Source organism: Falco biarmicus, chromosome 2, assembly GCF_023638135.1.
Source record: "Falco biarmicus isolate bFalBia1 chromosome 2, bFalBia1.pri, whole genome shotgun sequence".
In the NCBI taxonomy this organism is placed as follows: Eukaryota; Metazoa; Chordata; class Aves; order Falconiformes; family Falconidae; genus Falco; species Falco biarmicus.
The window spans coordinates 67,122,940-67,142,127 of record NC_079289.1 but is presented as its reverse complement, the minus strand read 5'-3'; the positions used below and the strand labels follow the sequence as shown (position 1 = coordinate 67,142,127).

Sequence of the window (19,188 nt, the reverse complement as noted above, 5' to 3'; positions counted from 1 at the left end):
GACTGACAAATTACCCAGTATTTTCCATTAACGTGTGCGCTGCCAGGTCTTTTAATAAGTAGAGAGATACTGGACTTCAGCTGAGCTGGAGATGATGTTAGACAGTAAACTACCCCAGCCATCTACCAAATTACAAACAAGCTCTGACTGCTACCCAGGTTGTCTCAGCTGCTGGTGTGGGTTAGGGTGGCCAGACAGGACAAAAGAGAGAAAAATAGCACTAGCACTTCCCCATCCTCATCTCAAGAGATGGTCTCTGAATAGGAATCAGGAAGCGTAGAAGTTTTGTTATTTTTCTATTTCCCAGGAGAAAACTTTTCCTCAAAGGAAAATCAGAGCAGAAAATGGTGCAAGGGTGAAAGGTTCTGTGTCTTCGCCTCCTGCAGCCCCTAGGACTTTGATAAAGTGGATGCAAAACTCCTTGAGGTGCAAGAAGGACTGACATAAGAATCTGGGACGCAGACGTGGTTGGTGAGGAGAACTGTTGGGCTGTAGCATCACTCTGAAGAAGCAGATGTAGGGGAGGCTGTTTAGAGATAGCGTTAGTTCCTGGGTACACAGTGAACAGAACGGATACGTTTGCAGCAGCTAAATATGTAACAGTGAGCATTGCAAATACCCCTTTCTCTCTGCCACTTGCACACGTACACAGGCACACGCCTACCTCCAGAAGGGCAATGCAAGCTGAAGGCTCAAATAACCAAGCCTTTGTTTAAAAAGTCCTTTTTGTTGGAGGGAGTCTGATGTGATTTTTGAGCCTTTATTATTTGGCATATTGCAAAATACAATCCAATATCCTGCTTGTCTCTGAGCCACCTTTATTGTGGCCAGGCAACAAGGGAAACAGAAGGTGTCTCTGGGTGAGGCTGTGGCCCATCTGATTTCCAGCAGAAGCACTGGGAGTGATGGAGCTGACAGAGTGTGGATGGAGAGAGAAATGCCTATAATCTGTTTTTCAAGGGTACACCCCGGCAATGAGGCAGGATGAAGAATATCTCCGAGGGACTTCTGTTGGGGAAAGGCTCTGCCAGCCAAATGGAAATACACAGAGTGCCTGACCTGTATTCTGTAGTCCTTTGACCTTTTTTTCTCTGCTGTCTTTTATCTTCAACCAGCAGCTGCACTGAACATCTGCCTTCCCTGGACCACTGTCAGCAATGTATGCAGTGCTCTCCCTTGGCTACCCAAGGAGGAGAGAGATGCCACTAATGGTTTGGAGGCTGAAACTTGTGCCGTATATGTTGTGCCATACACTCAGGACCAGCTGTGTGGCTTTGCCACCCCTGGTTTGGCTTTGGTCAGCCCTGTTCTGAGTGACAGCAGGTCAGAGAAACACATGATCGTCAGAGGGAACAAGAATATAAGCTAACTCCCATATTGCACAAAAGTAAGGGAAGTTGGATAAAGCCCAAGTAAGAGCTTCCTCCATAGTTCCCACTCTGCCTTTTTGAACAAAAAGTTCCTTCTGCTGCCTTTGTTTCCCCTTTAGTGCAGCAAAGAAAGGCACTCCTCATATGTCCCCCACTACAACAGTGGAGTGAGGCGCAGACGTCTGTGTTACCTGAAGTCTCATGCCTTCTGAGGGCAGTTCTAACTTTGTGCCTGGATTTCTGAAAGCTTTCCTGTTGCCTTCCCCTTACCTGCTGATGGCAGGGGAATCTGGGCTTGAGTTGTAAATAGAAAAGATCATCTTTGGCAACTTCAAAATAATCTGAAGTAAGCATTTATTGAAGTGCAAAGCTACAGAATAAAATGGTTTAAATGTACTATAACCTTCAGAAAGAACGCTGCTGGAAAGAGAAAAATTCTAATACTGCTGCCTGCCTAGATATGCTGTGTGGTGCCCCTGAAGCTGGAGTATCCCTCAGGCACCCGAAGGAGGGGCTCACTGAGGTGGCTGGATAAAGAAGAGGGGACATGACCACAACCGGTGTTCCCCCACTATGGAGTCAGGGAGCAGCTGGGATCTGCTGTACAGATCCAGACCCTGGGAAATGCTTCTCTGTCTCACAGCTTAGATGCATCTTCAACATCTGTAGGTAAATTAAGCACCAGCTAGTTGTGGTTTAGACTTTCAGATGAAGTACAAAAACAAAAAAAGTTTTTGTAGGCATTTCAGAGCCTTGCAGAAGCCTAAGCAAAATCATCCCCCAGAAACAAGACACAGCTGAAAGAACTGGCTCACTGAACTGTTGTGTTTCTCTTGCTGTGATAGTCAAAGGCCAGGTAAAGCAAGGTTTCTAGAAAGAGGTAGTGTCTTTTATTGGGCCAGATATTACACTTGGAAAATCAGATAAGCCTTACACACACATGTTCTTGTCTCAAGTACAGGTAATGTCTTTTATTAGACCATCTCTGGAGACCCACACTCCTCTGGTTTAGCAGAAGAGGGTTGGACAGGATTCTCAAGGATGTCTCAAAACACATAGGTACCTCTGTGTGAGTAACAGAACCTAAAGATTGTTTCTAAGTAAAGAACATTGAGTTTGACTCACAAATTCTCTCAGTTTACAACAAATAATATTCCTCCACCATGTTCAGAAAGCATTTAAAAATCTTCTGATGGTGGTTTTATTATGATGCAATATACTCTTCTCTCTTAATTCCAAAAGAGGAATGACTAAATTTTTGTATCTAAATTTTAGTAGCTGCTTTCAGGGCCTTGTCATCATAACCTTTGTGCAGAATAAGAACATGAGCAATTTCAGTCTTGGACCCATATCAACTGTTCTCTTTCCAGACTCACCAACTGTGAAATCTGTGCCACCCAAACCATCTAAATCTGGAATTGAGGCCAATGCATTTGTTATCTGATGCCATTTTTTTATAAGTAATCAAGTAGTTGGGTTTCAAAGTATAGGCTATGGGATATTGTGATAAATCTGAGGATACTTTGGGTTTGCTTCCAGTATTCATTGGTACATACCATTGCAGTAAAGATCTTAAGAATTGTAAGTGTTTGCAGCTGTGGACAGGCAGAAGGGAAGAGTTTCCCTCCCTTTCCCTTATGTTTCCACCTTATTTTATCACTGTAATGCAAAACAAAGTTGTTGCAGTGTTAATGAAACAACTACTTGGCAAAACCATGCAATGTGCCACAACTCTAGTATCTCAGGGTACACACAATATGTCACGGAGCTAAGCAGCTGCTCATCATATATTAAGCCAATGGAATTATGATGACTGATGCAAATTTGACGTGTCTTTAATAAAACCAGGGAAAGAGTCAGGAAATTCTTTTTTTTTCTTTTGAGAACATCATAATGGATGTTACTCCTCAGACTAAGCTGGAATAACTGGGTCTTTCTCAAAGAGTAATGGGAAAGTTAGAGAGATAACATGCGAGGACACTAAAAGCAGTTCCCATAGGAACGTAAGAAAGTAACTTAAACATCTCTTGGGTTCTTTCTAGTTTAAGGGCAGTTTCTGAAAGCAGGATATTACTAGCACATGGACACAATCTCAATTTCACATGTGAATCCTTATCCGTTGCCTGCCCACCTGGCTTACACGTTGGTGTCCCCCCAGTTCTCCACCTTGCTATGCATCTCCAGCTGCTGCAGCCGGGGAACTGGGGCGGTGAGCTCTTGGGCATCACTGTGAAGGACAGTGCAGGCACAGCTATTGACTGCTGCACTGAGGGAGCACAACAGCAGGTGTTCTCAGTATTGCTCCCCACTCGATTCATTTACTGTCCCTTCTTCTGTACGATATTAGACACTTTACTAAAACAAAATTTGTTTGGAAGCAGGAGGTAAGCAGGAAATTCATGGGAGATGCTGGAATTCCCTAGCAACTTCTATTTTTTTGTTAAACGAAACAAAGGATTCAAATAAAATGCCCCAGTTTAACTTCTGAAGCTCCACCAGGTCCTCGGAATTGCAAACCCAAATGGACACCCCCCAGTGCATGGCAGCCTGCCCGCCCTTCACTGACACGCACTGGCAGTTCCTAATGCTGCCAAAGGGCTCTGAGTCTGTACTGGGTGAAACAAAAGGAGTTTCAATGAATCAGGTAGGTAAACTGCCTGACGATTTGTTTGTGTTGACAAGTTTTTTGACAGCCCACTTTTGAAAGCTTCAAAGTTCATAACAGGTAAGTGAGCTTCGAGCCATTTTTTAAGCCAGCTATCTTTAGTAAGTGGTTTCATTTGACTTTGCACCAGGCAATGAAGTACAGTTTAACATCTACGGAAGCACGTTTTCATGCTGCCGAAAAATTAGTAGAAGGATATGCGTTTGGTAACTGTGGCTGGTTTTGTAACTAAGTGCCACAATGGAGGATTTCAGAGGTACACATTTCATGAGTGACATTGAAAAAATGACCCTTTACATTTTTGTTTTTAGTTAGGCATCTCTAAAGTACACTTCTGTGCTCTCTCTGAATGTGACATTAGCACGTCATTTTTGGTTTTGTTTTTGTGTTCTGGGAGAAGCAGTTCTTGTTTACAGTGGAGGTCTAACCAGCAAAATTATGATACTGTGTATTTTCTGAAAGTGATGATATCAGATGTATTCCTCATTTATTTCTTTTGAAGAGTCTTACTTTTATTTAATGAAATAGATTTACTTAAGCTGAATTTCGGAACAAAATTTTGATGTTAATACAACAAATAACACCTAGGAGGTCTGCCTTTAGGCTTCCAGTGGGGAAGAGATTTTATGAAGAGACTCCACATCACCTTTGTTGCTGGGCTGTTTTTCTATAATGATAGGTGCATCCGTTTGAAGGTTAAATCTAGCTGAGGTAGAATGATCAGACTATGAATATCACTTTGTAGGCTTTAACTGTGATCTACCAATTTAAAAGACTTTTTAGAAGTTCAGCAAGAACCAGAACTAAGAGATGTTCAACAAAGCAAGGTATGCTCCAGAATGTGCTTCCTTTAGTGGATTTATCCAGCAATTCACTCCTCATACTCTCTTTTTTTTTTTTTTTCTCCTGTAGAAAGACCAGAGCAGTAGAAGTCTAAGGGACTAGTAGTAAGGAGTAGTAGTAACAGAAAGACATATCATTACGATTTTCAAGCCGTGTGCTATTTCGGTGACACACATAGCTCTGAAAGCACAGATTTCAGCATGCAGTCACTAGTGCTTGTTCGGTCTGCAAATGCTTAATGTGTAAAGACACACGTGGAAAATATAGACAAAGCAGACAACTGGTAAATTAGATGCAAGACGTGTCTGTTAACGTTTTTGACACATTTTTAAATTGCATTCCTGATCGGCTGCTGAACAGGTATTTACACCTGCTTGCTGACAAAAAAAAACCAAACAAAAAAACAAAACCAAAAAAGTCTTTCATAGCAGTAAGCCTGCCAAGAGCGCACGACCCAGACCTACCGAGCAGACTGCCCCTCGGCCAGCGATGCAGGCCCCGCGGGGAGTGCGGGAGGGGGCAGCCCGAGGGTCCCGGCGCCCGCTGTCCCGGTGCCCGCTGTCCCGAGCGGGGGCGGCCCCGGCGGCAGCACCGCCCCGGTGCGGGCGGGGCGCGGCGGCGGCCGGGGCTGCGCGGGGAGCCCGCGGGCGGGAGGGTGCGAGCCGTGCCTCCGCATTCTTACTTTTTTATTTATTTTAAATTTATCTCCAACATCGGTTTATTCTCCCCCCGTGCCATCCCGATCGGAGGTCCTCTCACCCCGCCGGGAGGGGAGCAGAGGGAAGCGGGCGGGCAGGGCGAGCCCGCCGCCGCCGTCCCGCGGAAGGTAAGCGGCGCTGCCGGCGGGCAGCCCGGGGAGCCGCGGCCCCGCGGGCGCGGAGGGAGGGCGCGGGGGATCCGCGGTGTGTGTGTGTGTGTGTCGGGACGGCTTTTCCGGAGACTTGGGTGGCTTTTCCCCCTTGGGTTGCCCTAAATGATAGATGTAGGTGGGTTTTTCTTCCAGTTTTCTGTGCCAGCTCCCCCTTCCCCCATCCCCTCCCTCCAAATAAGTGTGAAAAAAAGTTTGTGAGGGAGAAATCCTCAGCTGAGATGGGCGGCAGAGGGTTTTGCTTGGTGTGATGTTTAAGGGCTTGGGAGACCCGGGGCGCTGGGTATCAGATGCTCCTTGTTCCCTCTGCTGCAGCCGTCCCGGCCGAGACTCCGAGAGGCGCTTCCCATCCCCGCAGCGCCGCGCAGGAGCGGGTCCGGCTCCGCGGTGGGCGCAGACACCTCGGTGCGAAAAATCCCTCCTCGCACATAGGAGGGGTTGCCTCAACTTTTTAAAATCCTAAATAAAAGCAGCTTTTATTTCAAAAGCGACGGCTTAGGGTTTTCTCGCACTTTCACCACGCCGTTAGAATTTGCCCTCGAGGAAATGAACAGCACGGCTTTCCAAAGTGGCAGACTTCACATGCATTCTGCGCTTCTGTTATTCTCGTTTTCATGTCTGTCTTTTTCATGGATGTGAGTCCCTAAAAGTAAGGCTTTAGGTCTGAATGCAAAAGGTTCTCCCGCAGGCAGCAGGTTTTGGGGAGCTGGGAGATACCTAAACATCTGGACCATAGAGCCTCCTCTCGGTCTTCCAGCTCACTTCTGCAGACCTGCCTCTGGGTCTCCAGACATCTTGCAGTGTGACTAAGGACATGGAAAAAATAGTCCAGAACAGATGGGAAATTTGCCTTCAGTGTTGTGAAGCCCCATGCAGTCCCCTGCCTACCAACTGTGCCTGCAAGTTTTACTTTTTTATTTTATTATTTATTTATTATTTTAGGTAATACCACTGGTTTTTGGATGCTTCCTGTTAAAAAATAATTCAGTTTCTCATCTGGAAGACATGGTTTAATGTATGAAAATTTAAAAATATAGTATTCCTGCTATAATTCTGGCATCAGGCCAAAAAAATTGATTCCTCCTGCATAAAATTTCATCTGGGATTGTCTTTGAAATATTAGGAATTTTTTTAAATTTTAACTTTTCAGTAGAAAGCTGAGTTCATAAATTAAGGACTAATCACTATTTAAAAATTGATTTTAATATGAACTGAACAGCAGATTGATTAAGGCTCTGTGGATATGTTTTTTATAGCTCCTATATATCACAAGAGAATAATGTAAGTACAATGTAAGAGAGTAATGTAAATTTTATAGCAATATGATTTTGAAGTTTTATTTATTTTATGCAATTTCATCAGCTATCAAATATTTAAAGCAAATTAAGCATCATCTTTGGCATGTTGCACAACTCTGCAAGGGAAGATGGTAAAGAATCTGCCAATTAGAAATAATGAATGAGTTCATTTAAGAAAAAAACCAAAACAATCTGAAACCCTTAAAGCTAATGTGTTCAGTAAGTTAGTACTAATTTGGGGGCAAAGTGAGAAAGAAAAAACAGCTTCAGTGGCGCAGGGTACTGCTCAAACTAATGTATGGTGGCAAGTGCAAAAAGAAGCCTTACACTCTCAGTATTAATGCCTGTGTTCCCAGAAGCTGATATAACATCTTTTGAAATCTATTTTTCCAACAGACTGCTTCAGAGAAAAGTGCAAGCAGTGATGGGTGTCTGTTTTGCTGTATCTTTAGCTTACTACTGTCAGAACCAGTTAACAGATGAAGCATTTAATAACTGGTGACGTCAAATGAACTTTTGGCCTGTTTCACCTGGCCATATGTTTTGTATCACTTTGGGTACGTTTTCCCTTCCATGTCAACTCAAACAAATTCAAGGAGACAAACTGGATGCTCATTGATTTGTTTTGAATGCAATTGTATGTTTTATTGGTTGGGGTTTTTTAACATTTTTTGAGAAGAAGAATTGGCAGAATGAGGTGGAATTCAGTTCCACAAGCTCCTGAGTTTGCTAGAAATTAGGAGGGTTCAGGATGTCCTGCTAGATCATGGAGACCTGGAGAGTGCAGTGTCACCTGTAAGACAGATTTGTCAGAGTTGCAGAGTAACCTCTATTAAACCAAGATAGCTGTCTGGAGGAAAAAAGTAATCAAGTGAACCTTCAAGCACACAAGCCCATCTTTGGCTGTTTTTCAGCAATAATGTTTATTATTCATTTAAATGATAACATCAGGTAAGAATGAGACACATTCTTCAAGGGATTTGTATGGGAGTTTAGAAGTTTTATTGAAATCTGAAAGTGGCTTGTACTTCATCCAAAGGTGTAAAAAACTTAGCACTTTATACATGAACTGCTAATAAAAGTTACTCCCACACAGACTGGATCTTCAGATGTTTTCCTGTCTCTTCAGTTCACCTCAAACTTTTTCAAGCACATCTTTGTGCGTCCTTTTTGTCATCTTTTGATTGCAGGCAGCTGCATGGCTTGACCTTTGCAGTCCGCTTACAAGCTTTTAAAAGTGTATCTTACATTGGATTGCCAGGGACTGCTCCTCTTGCCTGGGCATGAAGGTATCAGTCACCTGCGCACCAGGGCAGAACTTGTCCTGCTGAAGTTGGCTGGGTGGCAGTTGGTGGAGAAGTGACCTGGGCTGTGCCTGCACACTTGGTGTCAGACTGCTCAGTTTTAGTCAGTTGAATTTCATCCAGGGGGTAAACATCATCTTATAAGCACTGTCAATATGAACTCTTAGTACATCTTTAAGAATGCATGATGTATGTGACTGTGTATAAAAGATCTACATTTTGTTATTTGTATTTTGAGCTTAATAGGGATACATGGGTAAAGTTATTCATATTTACTAAGGGGATTATAACCTTTGGCTTTGTTTCACATCAAGGCTGTGATTCTTTAACGATAATATTATTCAAACCCTTTGCCTGTGATTATTCTGGCAAAGTTAATTCCCATGTAGAAACATTTATGATGGCATACTATAATCTTTGCAACAGGTTATCTAGATGTAACCAGTTCAGCTGGGGAAAAAAAAAAAGCATCTGTAACTGAAATTAATCAGCATATATATCAGACTTCTGTCTCTTCAGATTTTGAAGCCAGATTCTGCAATATGCTTTGCAGAAGGGAGGAGCAGATAGGACTACCTTACTTGCATTCCGTCAATAAACAGTCACATGTAAACGGATTAGACAAAACTGCCTTTGAAGTGGTGGAAAAAAGATTAGTTTGGTAGAAGCTAGGTGTAAGCAGACTTATTAAAAAAAAATCTAGAAATGATTACTTATTGAGTTTATTTCACTGTACATCTTGTTTTCCTGTGAGTTCTTCTTTCTGAAGCTTTCCGTCAGCACGATGCCATGATGCTTTTTGCCTACCAAAATAAGGTACAGCTATTTGCCTTTTCAGTCATGCAATTGGTGACTGAGGTATGCTCAGCATCATATTTTTTATTCGGTTGTTAGATTATTTGGGTTTTATTCCACTAAACTTTAACTCTGTTCCTTTAAAAACAGTTATGAGTAAATATAAAATATATTGACAGTTACTCCTAGTTAGTTTTCTTCTATAACCTGCAACCAGAATTGGAAAGGGGTTAATTTTTTTTCAAAATGGTAGAAAGAGGATTTCAAATGTTCTTTCTCTTAGATATGCTGCCCGAGACCCTTACCAATCTAAATTACCGTGTACCTCCCCCCTAAATGGGGAAAAAACCAGTAAGCATCAGCCTTTCAGATTGTCAATGACCAAACAGTTGAACATCTGCAAAGTGTACATAATTTACTCATCAGAAGAGAAAGTAAAGACAGACTGTATACATTAGAGCTCAAAATCACCACACTAATGAGATGTATTTAGCACAGTGAGTTTGTGAAAGTAAGGAAATAGTAACAAGAAATACTTACAAATGTTTACCATGACAAAAAGATATGATAAAGGAAAAAAACCCAAACAACCTCTGTCTTCAGTAAACTCTGAGCTCCCATTTTTCCAGTTGGTTAACACATCTTTTCCTACAAGTTCCAAAAAGAAGTGGTTAGGAGTAACACAGAGGATGCTCCATTTTAAAATGTGCATAATCATTCTAGGGATGCATGAGTCATGAAATAAAAGTTTTCATATTTTGTAGTTCAGCAGACTATGGGTGTCATGTATTTTGCACCAAGGAGTTGAAATTCCTACACATATATATCCATCTCCGTTTTTATTGAAATGTCTGTGCAGAATTTGCCCGCAACCATGAAAGCTGGCTAAGCGGTTACACATCCACATTAAGCACTCTGCTGTTGCTTCACAAAATATACACGGAGTCTATTCACTGTGTGCAGATACACAAATTCATGTCTGTGGTGAGAGATGTGAGGCTTTGGGTGTTTGGCTGCTTTATAAATAATGAAGGGGAACATCTGTCTGCTGGTAAATGTGGCAGCAGTGAAACTGGTATCACAGCCCTGCCAACCTTCGTAAGCATGAGGGCTTCAGGGTCGGTACTTGAAATTATTCTTTGTGGGTAAAGAAATACTTTCTCCTTCTAACATATCCATCATTTTAATTAAGGTCTAGCCAAGACTGAAGTTTTTGCTTTGTATGGATTGACTTAATGTGGAGGAAGATAGAGTTCTTCCTCTGGAAGCTACTGCAAGAATTATGTCTTACCATGCATTGTCTCACCTGAGGAACTTTGCTAGGAAGGTACAAATAACCTTCTCCATGCTAAACTGTGAACCAGGGAACAACTTTAGAACAGCCAAGGAAATTCAACAAACTGAATTTTCTGTTGAAAATCAGAGAGAAAACTGAAAAGACAGAAATATTTGTCACAGTTCGAAAAGGGAAGAACTGTTAGTAAATAGTGTACCTACTTTTTGGTCTTGGTATGGAAGGAGTTGTTTTGTTTTTTACCATTTGTTTTCTTCTGTGCTTTCAGAAAGACACCCACTGTCAGAGGAAACAACAGTAGCTGCCCGTTGATGAAAGGACTGCCCATTTGCTCTGAAGGAAGAGACCATGCTGAAGCACATTTTTAAGATGCCTTTCATTCTGAGCCTCAAAAAAGATCATCTAATATGATCCTGAGTTTAAATTGCAAAGATGAATTTGAGGTGATTGTTTACTTGCTTCTGCTGCCTTGGAGTTAGCTGCAGAGTGAGCACTGGAAAGGCACAGTGCAGGAAAATATTCCTGTGCTGCAATACAGTATTTCGTACCTGCATAACCATCTAAGAGGTATCAGCTGAGTGAAGATCACAAGGCTGCTGAGATGATTTGACCTGTGATGGAGGGACGCCTCTGGTAAACTACTGGAGAACATCAGCACAGGGCACCTGGTGTCTCTGCCCTCACTGATCCATGTCAAAGTCCAAAATGAACCGCACTTGGACATACAACCTGAGCTTTGGTGCACCTACAGATCCTGTTGAGCCAAGGGCTGGACTCGCACGAAGTGGGTACACAGTAGTGGCTGTTTTTCTTGGATTTATCTTGTTTTTTGGTTTCGTGAATAACTTGATTGTCCTCATCCTCTTCTGCAAGTTTAAAACTCTCCGTAACCCGGTCAACATGCTCCTCCTGAACATCAGTATCAGTGACATGTTAGTGTGCATCTCAGGCACTACCCTCAGTTTTGCATCTAACATCCATGGCAAATGGATCGGAGGGGAGCATGGTTGTAGGTGGTATGGCTTTGTCAACTCCTGCTTTGGTAAGAGTTCAGAGATAATTCTCTTATCTTACTCTTTTGAACACTGGCGTGTGAAGCAACTTGGATCAGTGAGCTCATTGCTGCTCTATAGCAAACGGATGCTTTGATTACCTTGTTACGGTCAAAGACAAGTGAAATATCTCGTTTAAAATGTTTCAACAGAAAATTTTGTGGAAGAGTAGCACAGATCTGATAAGTGTTTCTTAACATACCCATTTTTTTGAAATTGCTTGTTTTTAAAAGCTAAAAATGGCATCTAGAAAGAGGCAAGCCACTGGAAGGAGCTTGCCTGTTATGAACATATATAATACTGCCCTCTTTTTCAGGAAAATCTGTGCCAACGCTGAGCTACAGGCCCTGTAGTGCTGCTTCTGCCTTGAACAGAGCCTCTTGAATGTACTCCATTTACCATTTGTAATTATCTATCAATCTATAATATGAATTCTCTCGTGTCCCAAATAATGACAGTTTTCATCATTAGATTCTTTCTGTTCTCCCCCCAAGCAAAATCTTTAGTCTAAAATTACATGTTTGCAGATTCAATAGTGAATTAAGTCATAGGACTTAGTTGGAAATATTCAGTGTGCATAAGCCGTGATAAAGAAGTGTTCAGTGTTCTTCTGTCCAAACAAAACTTATCCTGCATCAAGCTTTTGAACTGCTAGATTTGAGTGTTTTAACTGAAAATTATTTTAATTATTAAAAAAAAGATAAAGGAAAAAGCACAGTCAGAGGGCAACCTTCATCCCTCCAAGGTAACCCATTGTTTTAAGAATTACATTACCAAGCACTGACCCTTTCTGCACTTATTACTACATTCAAATAAAGGTCTACTAAAGCATAAACCAGCCTGTGGGTGCACATCTAGATGTGATCCTTATCTCATCCAGACTGGGGGACCTGGCTCGCTCCCTCTTGCTGTATGTCCTTGCTTTGGTGCCTCGAGGCCACCAGGCCAGGACAGAGTGCATCGCTGGCTGTTCTCCCACGCTGGAATTGTGGTGTGTCTTGTGCAGGCACTTTGGCCCAAGAAGTGCTCCCACAGCTCTTGGTGTAGAGTCGGGCTGCAGATCCAAATCCACATTTTCTGCCTGAATTATAAGCTCTTGATGTTTGCAGTGATGTAGCTGTTGGTACCCTTCCCTTCCTTAGATGTGTGCTCCACTGATGACAGTTAGCGCAGCCTGGTACCTTCCCCCGGGGAACTGCTGCTTTGCCCCAGGGGAGCTCTCAGGAGTTAGCAGTGTTCTACAATATGAAAGCACTCACTTCGGCCACCCCAAAAGAGACCCCATTATCAACAATATATTGGCTGGTTTTGGCTTGGTTTGTGCAGAGCACAATGATGTGCCTTCTCCCACGGTTCATTTCTATTTTTGTGAATTTCATGAATTTGAATACTTCAGTAACTAGTCTTCTCAGGGAGAAACAGGTTAAGACTGCTTTTTCTCCATCCTTTGATTTAGCTTCCTTTTTGTTATTTAGGGCTGGGCTGGGCTAATAACATTTTAAGGGACGAGAAAAAAAAGTATATGTTTAAGGGATTAGAACAAAACTATGTTGAAGGTGCCCTTTGAGCCCGCTGGCTTCTGTCAGATACAGTAACTGGAATTAAACCAGTAAACAGGTAAGTTTCTCCTGGGGTGACTTGCTTATGGAATAATTCTCCTAAGTCAGATCTTTTGTCTACATTAGACGGATTGTGGGAGTGCAGATTTCTGTGCTATAATGATACCTGTGTTCATGTGAGAGTTTCTGCTATCATCATAAAATTGATTAGATCATTAAGGAACAAGCAAGCAAACAAAACCACAAAACCCAGAAAGCCAAAGGTGACCTCAGCTCCTCTGAGTGGTGGTGGTGCTGTCAGCAGTGTTCTGGGCAGCTGAGGCAGCCTAAATGCAGGTAGTTATTGAACCGTGCCCATGGAAAATTCTCATTATAGTGTTAAAAAAATTATTTCTCAGTTTTTTTCTTGAAGTCTTGCAACATTCAGAACATTTTTTCTTTCACTAGTGTGTATAAAGGGCATGCTGAAGAAGTTTGCTTGCAGTTGTAATTAAAAAATGTTTAGTGGAAAATGACATAAGTAAAAGCAAATAAGAGTAGCAGGTTGCCTAACATTTCTATGTCTCTGTGGACAGATTATATCTGCTGATCAATACCATTATTAATCAGGTTGAATTTTTGTACTCCAAAGTGTGCTAAAAAAGAGCTACTGTAGGTGTGTAGTGTGTTGATGGCTTCTCCAGGTCTTCATAGCACTTGAAAACAAAATGCTCAGGTATACAAATTGGTGGTTTTGCATTTAGCGTGTGCTGAAAACATCACAGACTCAACAAGGCTCCATTGAGTAGAATGGTTTATTCTTTTTTTTATGGCGACTGGAAAGTGACATGAGAGAGTTGTGAGCTTTTTTTTGAGACTTGCAGGTATTCTTGCTAAAAGAAAAAGCAAATGGCATCTCATTCATTGTAGGATTACTTGTTTTCTGTGAACTTTGGAAAAATTGTATAGAACTTATCAAAGTGATTCAGAAACTCAAGAGGCAGAAAATCAAGTATATTCTGTGTCACAAGCAGGTATCTTAAGACCTCACTGATCTGTGCAGTGTATTTACTGAGGATAAGGAAGCTTTTTGTCAACAAGAGGAGTGTTTGACACCTGAGCAGTCCAATTTGGGTTATAGCCTTTGGCCTGTTCACAGTGACTACCTTGTGAGTGGCACAGCTGACTAGCTTTACAAACATAAGAGCAAAAGCTTCAAAGACTACAAAATACTGTATGAGACTGTGGTATCAAAGGAGCATGTAAGAACACAAAAATGGCAAAACTGTATAGGCTGGGAGGAGAACATTTATTTGTGTTATTTAAACTTTCTTAGCTGTTCTTAAAACAAATATATATACTTTCTATTTGCTAAAAATTAGCTTACCGTCCTTTGTGCCTTATGTCTGATTTTGGCCCGTCAAGGCTAAGAGGGATGGTCCTAATAGTAGGAAAGGTAATTAAGAAGAACTGAAGTTCAACATCAAGCTTTGTAAGAATAAACATTTCAATATTCTTTTCCTTTTTTTCTCATGGGGTAGATCCTATCCTACTTGGATAAACATCAGTATAGGCCAGGATTTCAGATGATGTTACGGTAAGTTCACTGGCTGCAGTAGAACTGCACTCTCATGTACCAAGTGGAAGTATGTACCTTTTTTTTTTAACTGCAGTGTTTTCCTAAATCATGAAGAAATTGTGAGTGTGCAACTAAAGTTCATAATTTGGTGAGTATTTGGTGATGTGTAAAACACACCTAGGCCAACTGTTTAACCAACATGTAAACTGGTTACCAACAGGTAAACTGTTAAAATATTTTTAAATACAAGTAATTTCTAAAAGGCTTCTGAGAAGCACTGTATCTTCATGGGTTTAGTAGTTATTTTTTCCCCTCCCACTTTGTTTTGTGATGCTGTGAGAGCCTCTTTCCTCCTGTTTAAAACCAAATTGAGCATGAAGGTATTATCCCCCAGGTCTGTGACCTGGATGAAACCTGAGCCAGTGAAAGTAGGAAGCTGAGATTTGTTTCAAATGGAAATGCATGATAAGACATCACTTTTTTTTTTTTTTTTTTTTTTTTAATCTAAAGTGTCTTACCTTTTTTAAAATCACATAACTGTTACCCTGGGAGGTGATCTGGAAAGCAGATCTGATTCTCCTCCCAGCAATATCAACAGGGCAATGTACGTTCATGGTGCTTTCTGTGGAATTGAGCTATAAGTTCTTTACTGGGCAATCCATTGCCTACCCCAGGCACTTAAAAACCATGATCCAATAACCAGCACCAGGGGGTTGCTATGGGCACAGTGGAAAAAAATATGGACAATGTATGGGTGGAAAAAAATATGGGCAAAGTATAGGTGTTCATTTTATTTGCTGCTTTCCACATGTCTGCTTTGTGGTTTCAAACCACTTGCAGAAAGCAGAAGTTTCAGAAGCTAATGGGAAGTACAGATGCTGATCAAGAAACAGGTAATAGGGATTTTAAGGAGAACATTAGATACCATGAGACCTGCTATGGAAGCATTAAAGCTGTTTGGTCTTGAGCTGGGGGGGCATTAGGGATGGAGCTAAGAGGAGGAACAGCATGGGCTGTTCCCAGCGTAAATGATTTTACCCTGATGCTTGTGCATGTTTGCAGCTCTGTCAAGTAGGTCACTGCAGTGGAAAGTGCACATGTCACTGAGCTGGGGAATGGATGGATTTGCAAAATTTGCTCCCATTACCCACTACTTAGCCATGGTTTGACAGGCTCATGGTTATACTTTTAAGCAAACATGGAAAGGGACACAGGGACAGGACACATTTTCCCTGCTGAACTCTGAATAAACTTTGCAAGCAAGCTGAAACACAAACTGATAAATATATCATGAAATGATTAAGCATTAGATTTTAATTTAGGAGAAAATACATTATTTACTAACACACTCCCATAGAGATCATATATACGCAAAGAGATACGCTATCCTAAGACGAAGTTCGTTATGCAGCTTTGGCTATCTCACACATAATGTCTCCAGTGCCTTATTAAATACTTCAAATCTCTGATGAGATGAAAACTTTCAGAAACATTTCAGCTTTTCCCAAGATACTTGAACTAATGTAGACTTCCCAGACATGTAGGACAGGAAGAATTTGGGCTCAGATGACTTCTGGAGTTCATTTTCAGAATTGCTACTTTATGCTATGCCACATCAGGATTAAATATTAAATAGATTAATACATATGGGAAAGACAAAGTTTTCTTTAGCTCAGGAAATCCAATACTAGATTCTAATGCTGGAAAAGTTTCAAGGCACATCACTAGCAAGGATATTTTTGTGATTGTTGAATTCTTAGCTCATGTTTTCAGATGTCTGCAGTTGTTTTCTGTTCCTCAACCTTCACAGTAGTTAAAATTACCTGGCAGTTTGCCCAAGAGGTTGATTCCAATATTTCATTGTAAAAATAAATTAAATCAGATTAGTGTTATGTAAGTGAATATCACTATTCTGGAGGACACAGAGATTTCTATGCCATGTGAAAGCTGTGCGATTCGAGGCATGCTTTCCTGCACAGCATCCTGGCTGTCCTGGATGCAGGAGAGGGCTACGATCTGAAACCTCTTCTAACTGAAGTAAAGCATGTATATGTGTCTTAATGTCTGTTGATGAACCAAGGTCCTATCTAAACGAGGACTTTAAAACTAATCTTTTTAGAAACCCCATGGAATGCAACTATATGGGTAGGTAATCTTTTTGGTCACATTAAAGCAGTTTTTGATTTATTCCCTTGGAAACTGCCAGAGAACACACTGAATAAGGCATGGAGCTGTTCATGATTTTGTGACCTTAAGCTGCCTTGTGACTTTAAACAAATGATTCTCTTCTTGATCTTTTACCTCGATTTTATGTGCTGTGGCTTAGACTCACTGCACTAAACTAAGGTACCTAAATTTAGAGTACAGACTTCTAATGTACTGGAAACACACTGTTTATGAAGATGCAGTTGAGACCTCAGGTGAAATGAATGGCTGTTCTGTGAGAAGGCACTTGTATTTCTGGGAGTAAAGACATCATCCCCCTTGGCTCGATCCTGCAAAAGCTCAAGCCTGAAGTTTTCTGAGCTCTGATACAGCAAGTACTCACCTCCCACTGCAAAACCACTCTTAGCAGCTTCTCACCTGCCCGCTGAACATGGGTAGCTCCTTTTCCAGTGGACTTCGGATGGGTTTAAAAGCATTGTATTTATTTTAATACAATGCCATAACCGATGTTTTGTCCTTAATTTACCCCCTTAATATCAAGCACCTGGTATGCGTTAGAATGGTTAGTAAATGGAAACACAAAAGTACTTATTCAGGAGATATATAATCTGAATTCCTCTTTGGCAACCCCTCTCTAGGGAAGCTGCAGTTAACCTGCTGTTCTTTTCATTTAAATAATTAATCAGTGGGGCAGTGGTGTATTATTAAATACATTTCTGAGGGCCATATTTACATGGGAAAACGAAATGCTGAACGCCTTAGAGACAGATGGGAATCATCTGACTAAAACCAGACTTTTTCCAGTCCCCCAGGCTTCTTTTATAATCAATAGAAAAACAAATTTGTACTGCCAGCATGCAAATTTTCTGACATATTTGAGATGTTCTCTTCAGGGTGATATGAGCTGTGCTCTACAAGCACCAGTTTATCTCCATCGGCTATGAAAGGAGCCCAGGCTCAGGGGTAGATATTTGCTCTGTTCCTCTGGAGTCAGGAGGTGACCCTCACAAATGGGTGCTTATTGCTTCTTTTGTCTTTCTGTCATTTTCTTGCTTTTGCTTATAATTCCCTCCCCACTTCAGTGTCCTTTTCCGGAGTGTTTGGTTTATTTCTTAGTTTATTTCTAGTTCCTATAGGCATTAAACACTGTGCAATGTTGAAATCACTTGGAATAGTTGTCCAAGAGTGAGTATATGGAAGACATCTTTTGTGTTTCCATGAAGAGGTGCCCAAGTCCTCTTTCAGAGCTTAGGATCCCACATTCATCATGTAGGGAAAACGCTGTCTGCTCCTCATACAGATAACTTGTAGAGCACAAGTATTGGGCTTCTGTGTTCAAGAGCTTGAAGCAGGAAGTCAGCATGGGCAAAAGTTTTGGAAAACCTGACAAAGAGGGAATCACGCCATATAGAGACAGTGGAAATGGAAGACCTAATGTCGTACTTTGAGAGACCTCACTCTGGCAGGTGCTTTAACACCAGTTTAGGGTAACAGAAGGTTTTGCCTGCATTACAACAGAGCATCACCTAAGGTATCACCGTTTGCCTGTGTTTTTGAGTCATTACAGGCTATGGGCGTCAATGCTAACACTATTAGGTTGGACCTTGTGGTGTGCAGTCACTGTCTGTATTAGCAGGCATGGTTACTTCTCTTCCCTGGTCGAGGCAGCCCCAGATGAGCCCCATCTCCATGACACACCGCAGTGGGACTGTGGGGTGCACTGCTCCCTAACACCCACTTTCCTCATCCTCGCCCCTCACAGCTTCCAGCACAGCTGAAATGCAAGCATGTGGCTCAAACAGGAGCTGGAGTGTGCTCTGAACAGGTCATTTACCCCCAGGTGCCCTCAGCTTGCCCATGCAGCCATGTGTAGGTTGAGTCATCATTTTTCCCTTGGCCGCCACCCTTAATGTGTTATGCTGTGTTTTGTTGTGTGATAACCTAGAGTCTATTTTCCTAATGCCTGACCAAAAGAAAAGAGCAAAAAGCATGCAGAGGTACCAACAGCGAAGGGTGGACAGCAACTTGTGAGAGTGTCCCTGGAAAGAGGAACAGGACAGAATGCTGTTCTTGTCAAGGAAATCAGTAACTTCTTTGCCACTTTTTGTGCATAGTTGTCAGCTGTCCATGTAGAAAAATGCTCTGCCCATGCCCAAAGTCTGTTTCTGTGCGTGTGCAAGTGACCAAGTGACTACAAATTTCTGCCGGTGTTGGACCCTTCCTTACTGAGCAGCCATGCTCACTGTTTGGTTGTGTACCTTTGGTTTTGGAACATTCCTTTACGTTATGGCCACATGTTGCAGAGCCCTAAGGACTTTATGCAAGGAAGTACACAAATAGCATCACTTTATATAGAGACCTGGAATAAGAGCTTTAAGGCAAAGACCACATCAGATTTCCTGCAAAATTTTCCTGA

At 41.7% G+C, this 19,188-nt stretch overlaps 1 protein-coding gene across 1 annotated transcript in view; it reads left to right on the top strand.

Annotated features, from left to right (window-relative positions):
- The first annotated feature begins 5,533 nt into the window (after positions 1–5,533).
- The window catches only part of LOC130145064 (pinopsin-like), a 92,510-nt gene continuing 78,855 nt past the window's right edge, over positions 5,534–19,188 (top strand). Inside the window, exons 1-2 of the mRNA XM_056329520.1 lie at positions 5,534–5,704; positions 10,706–11,479. Of these exons, the coding sequence (XP_056185495.1) occupies positions 11,128–11,479 (352 nt within the window). The 5' untranslated portion in view covers positions 5,534–5,704; positions 10,706–11,127. The remainder of the gene's footprint in view (positions 5,705–10,705; positions 11,480–19,188) is intronic.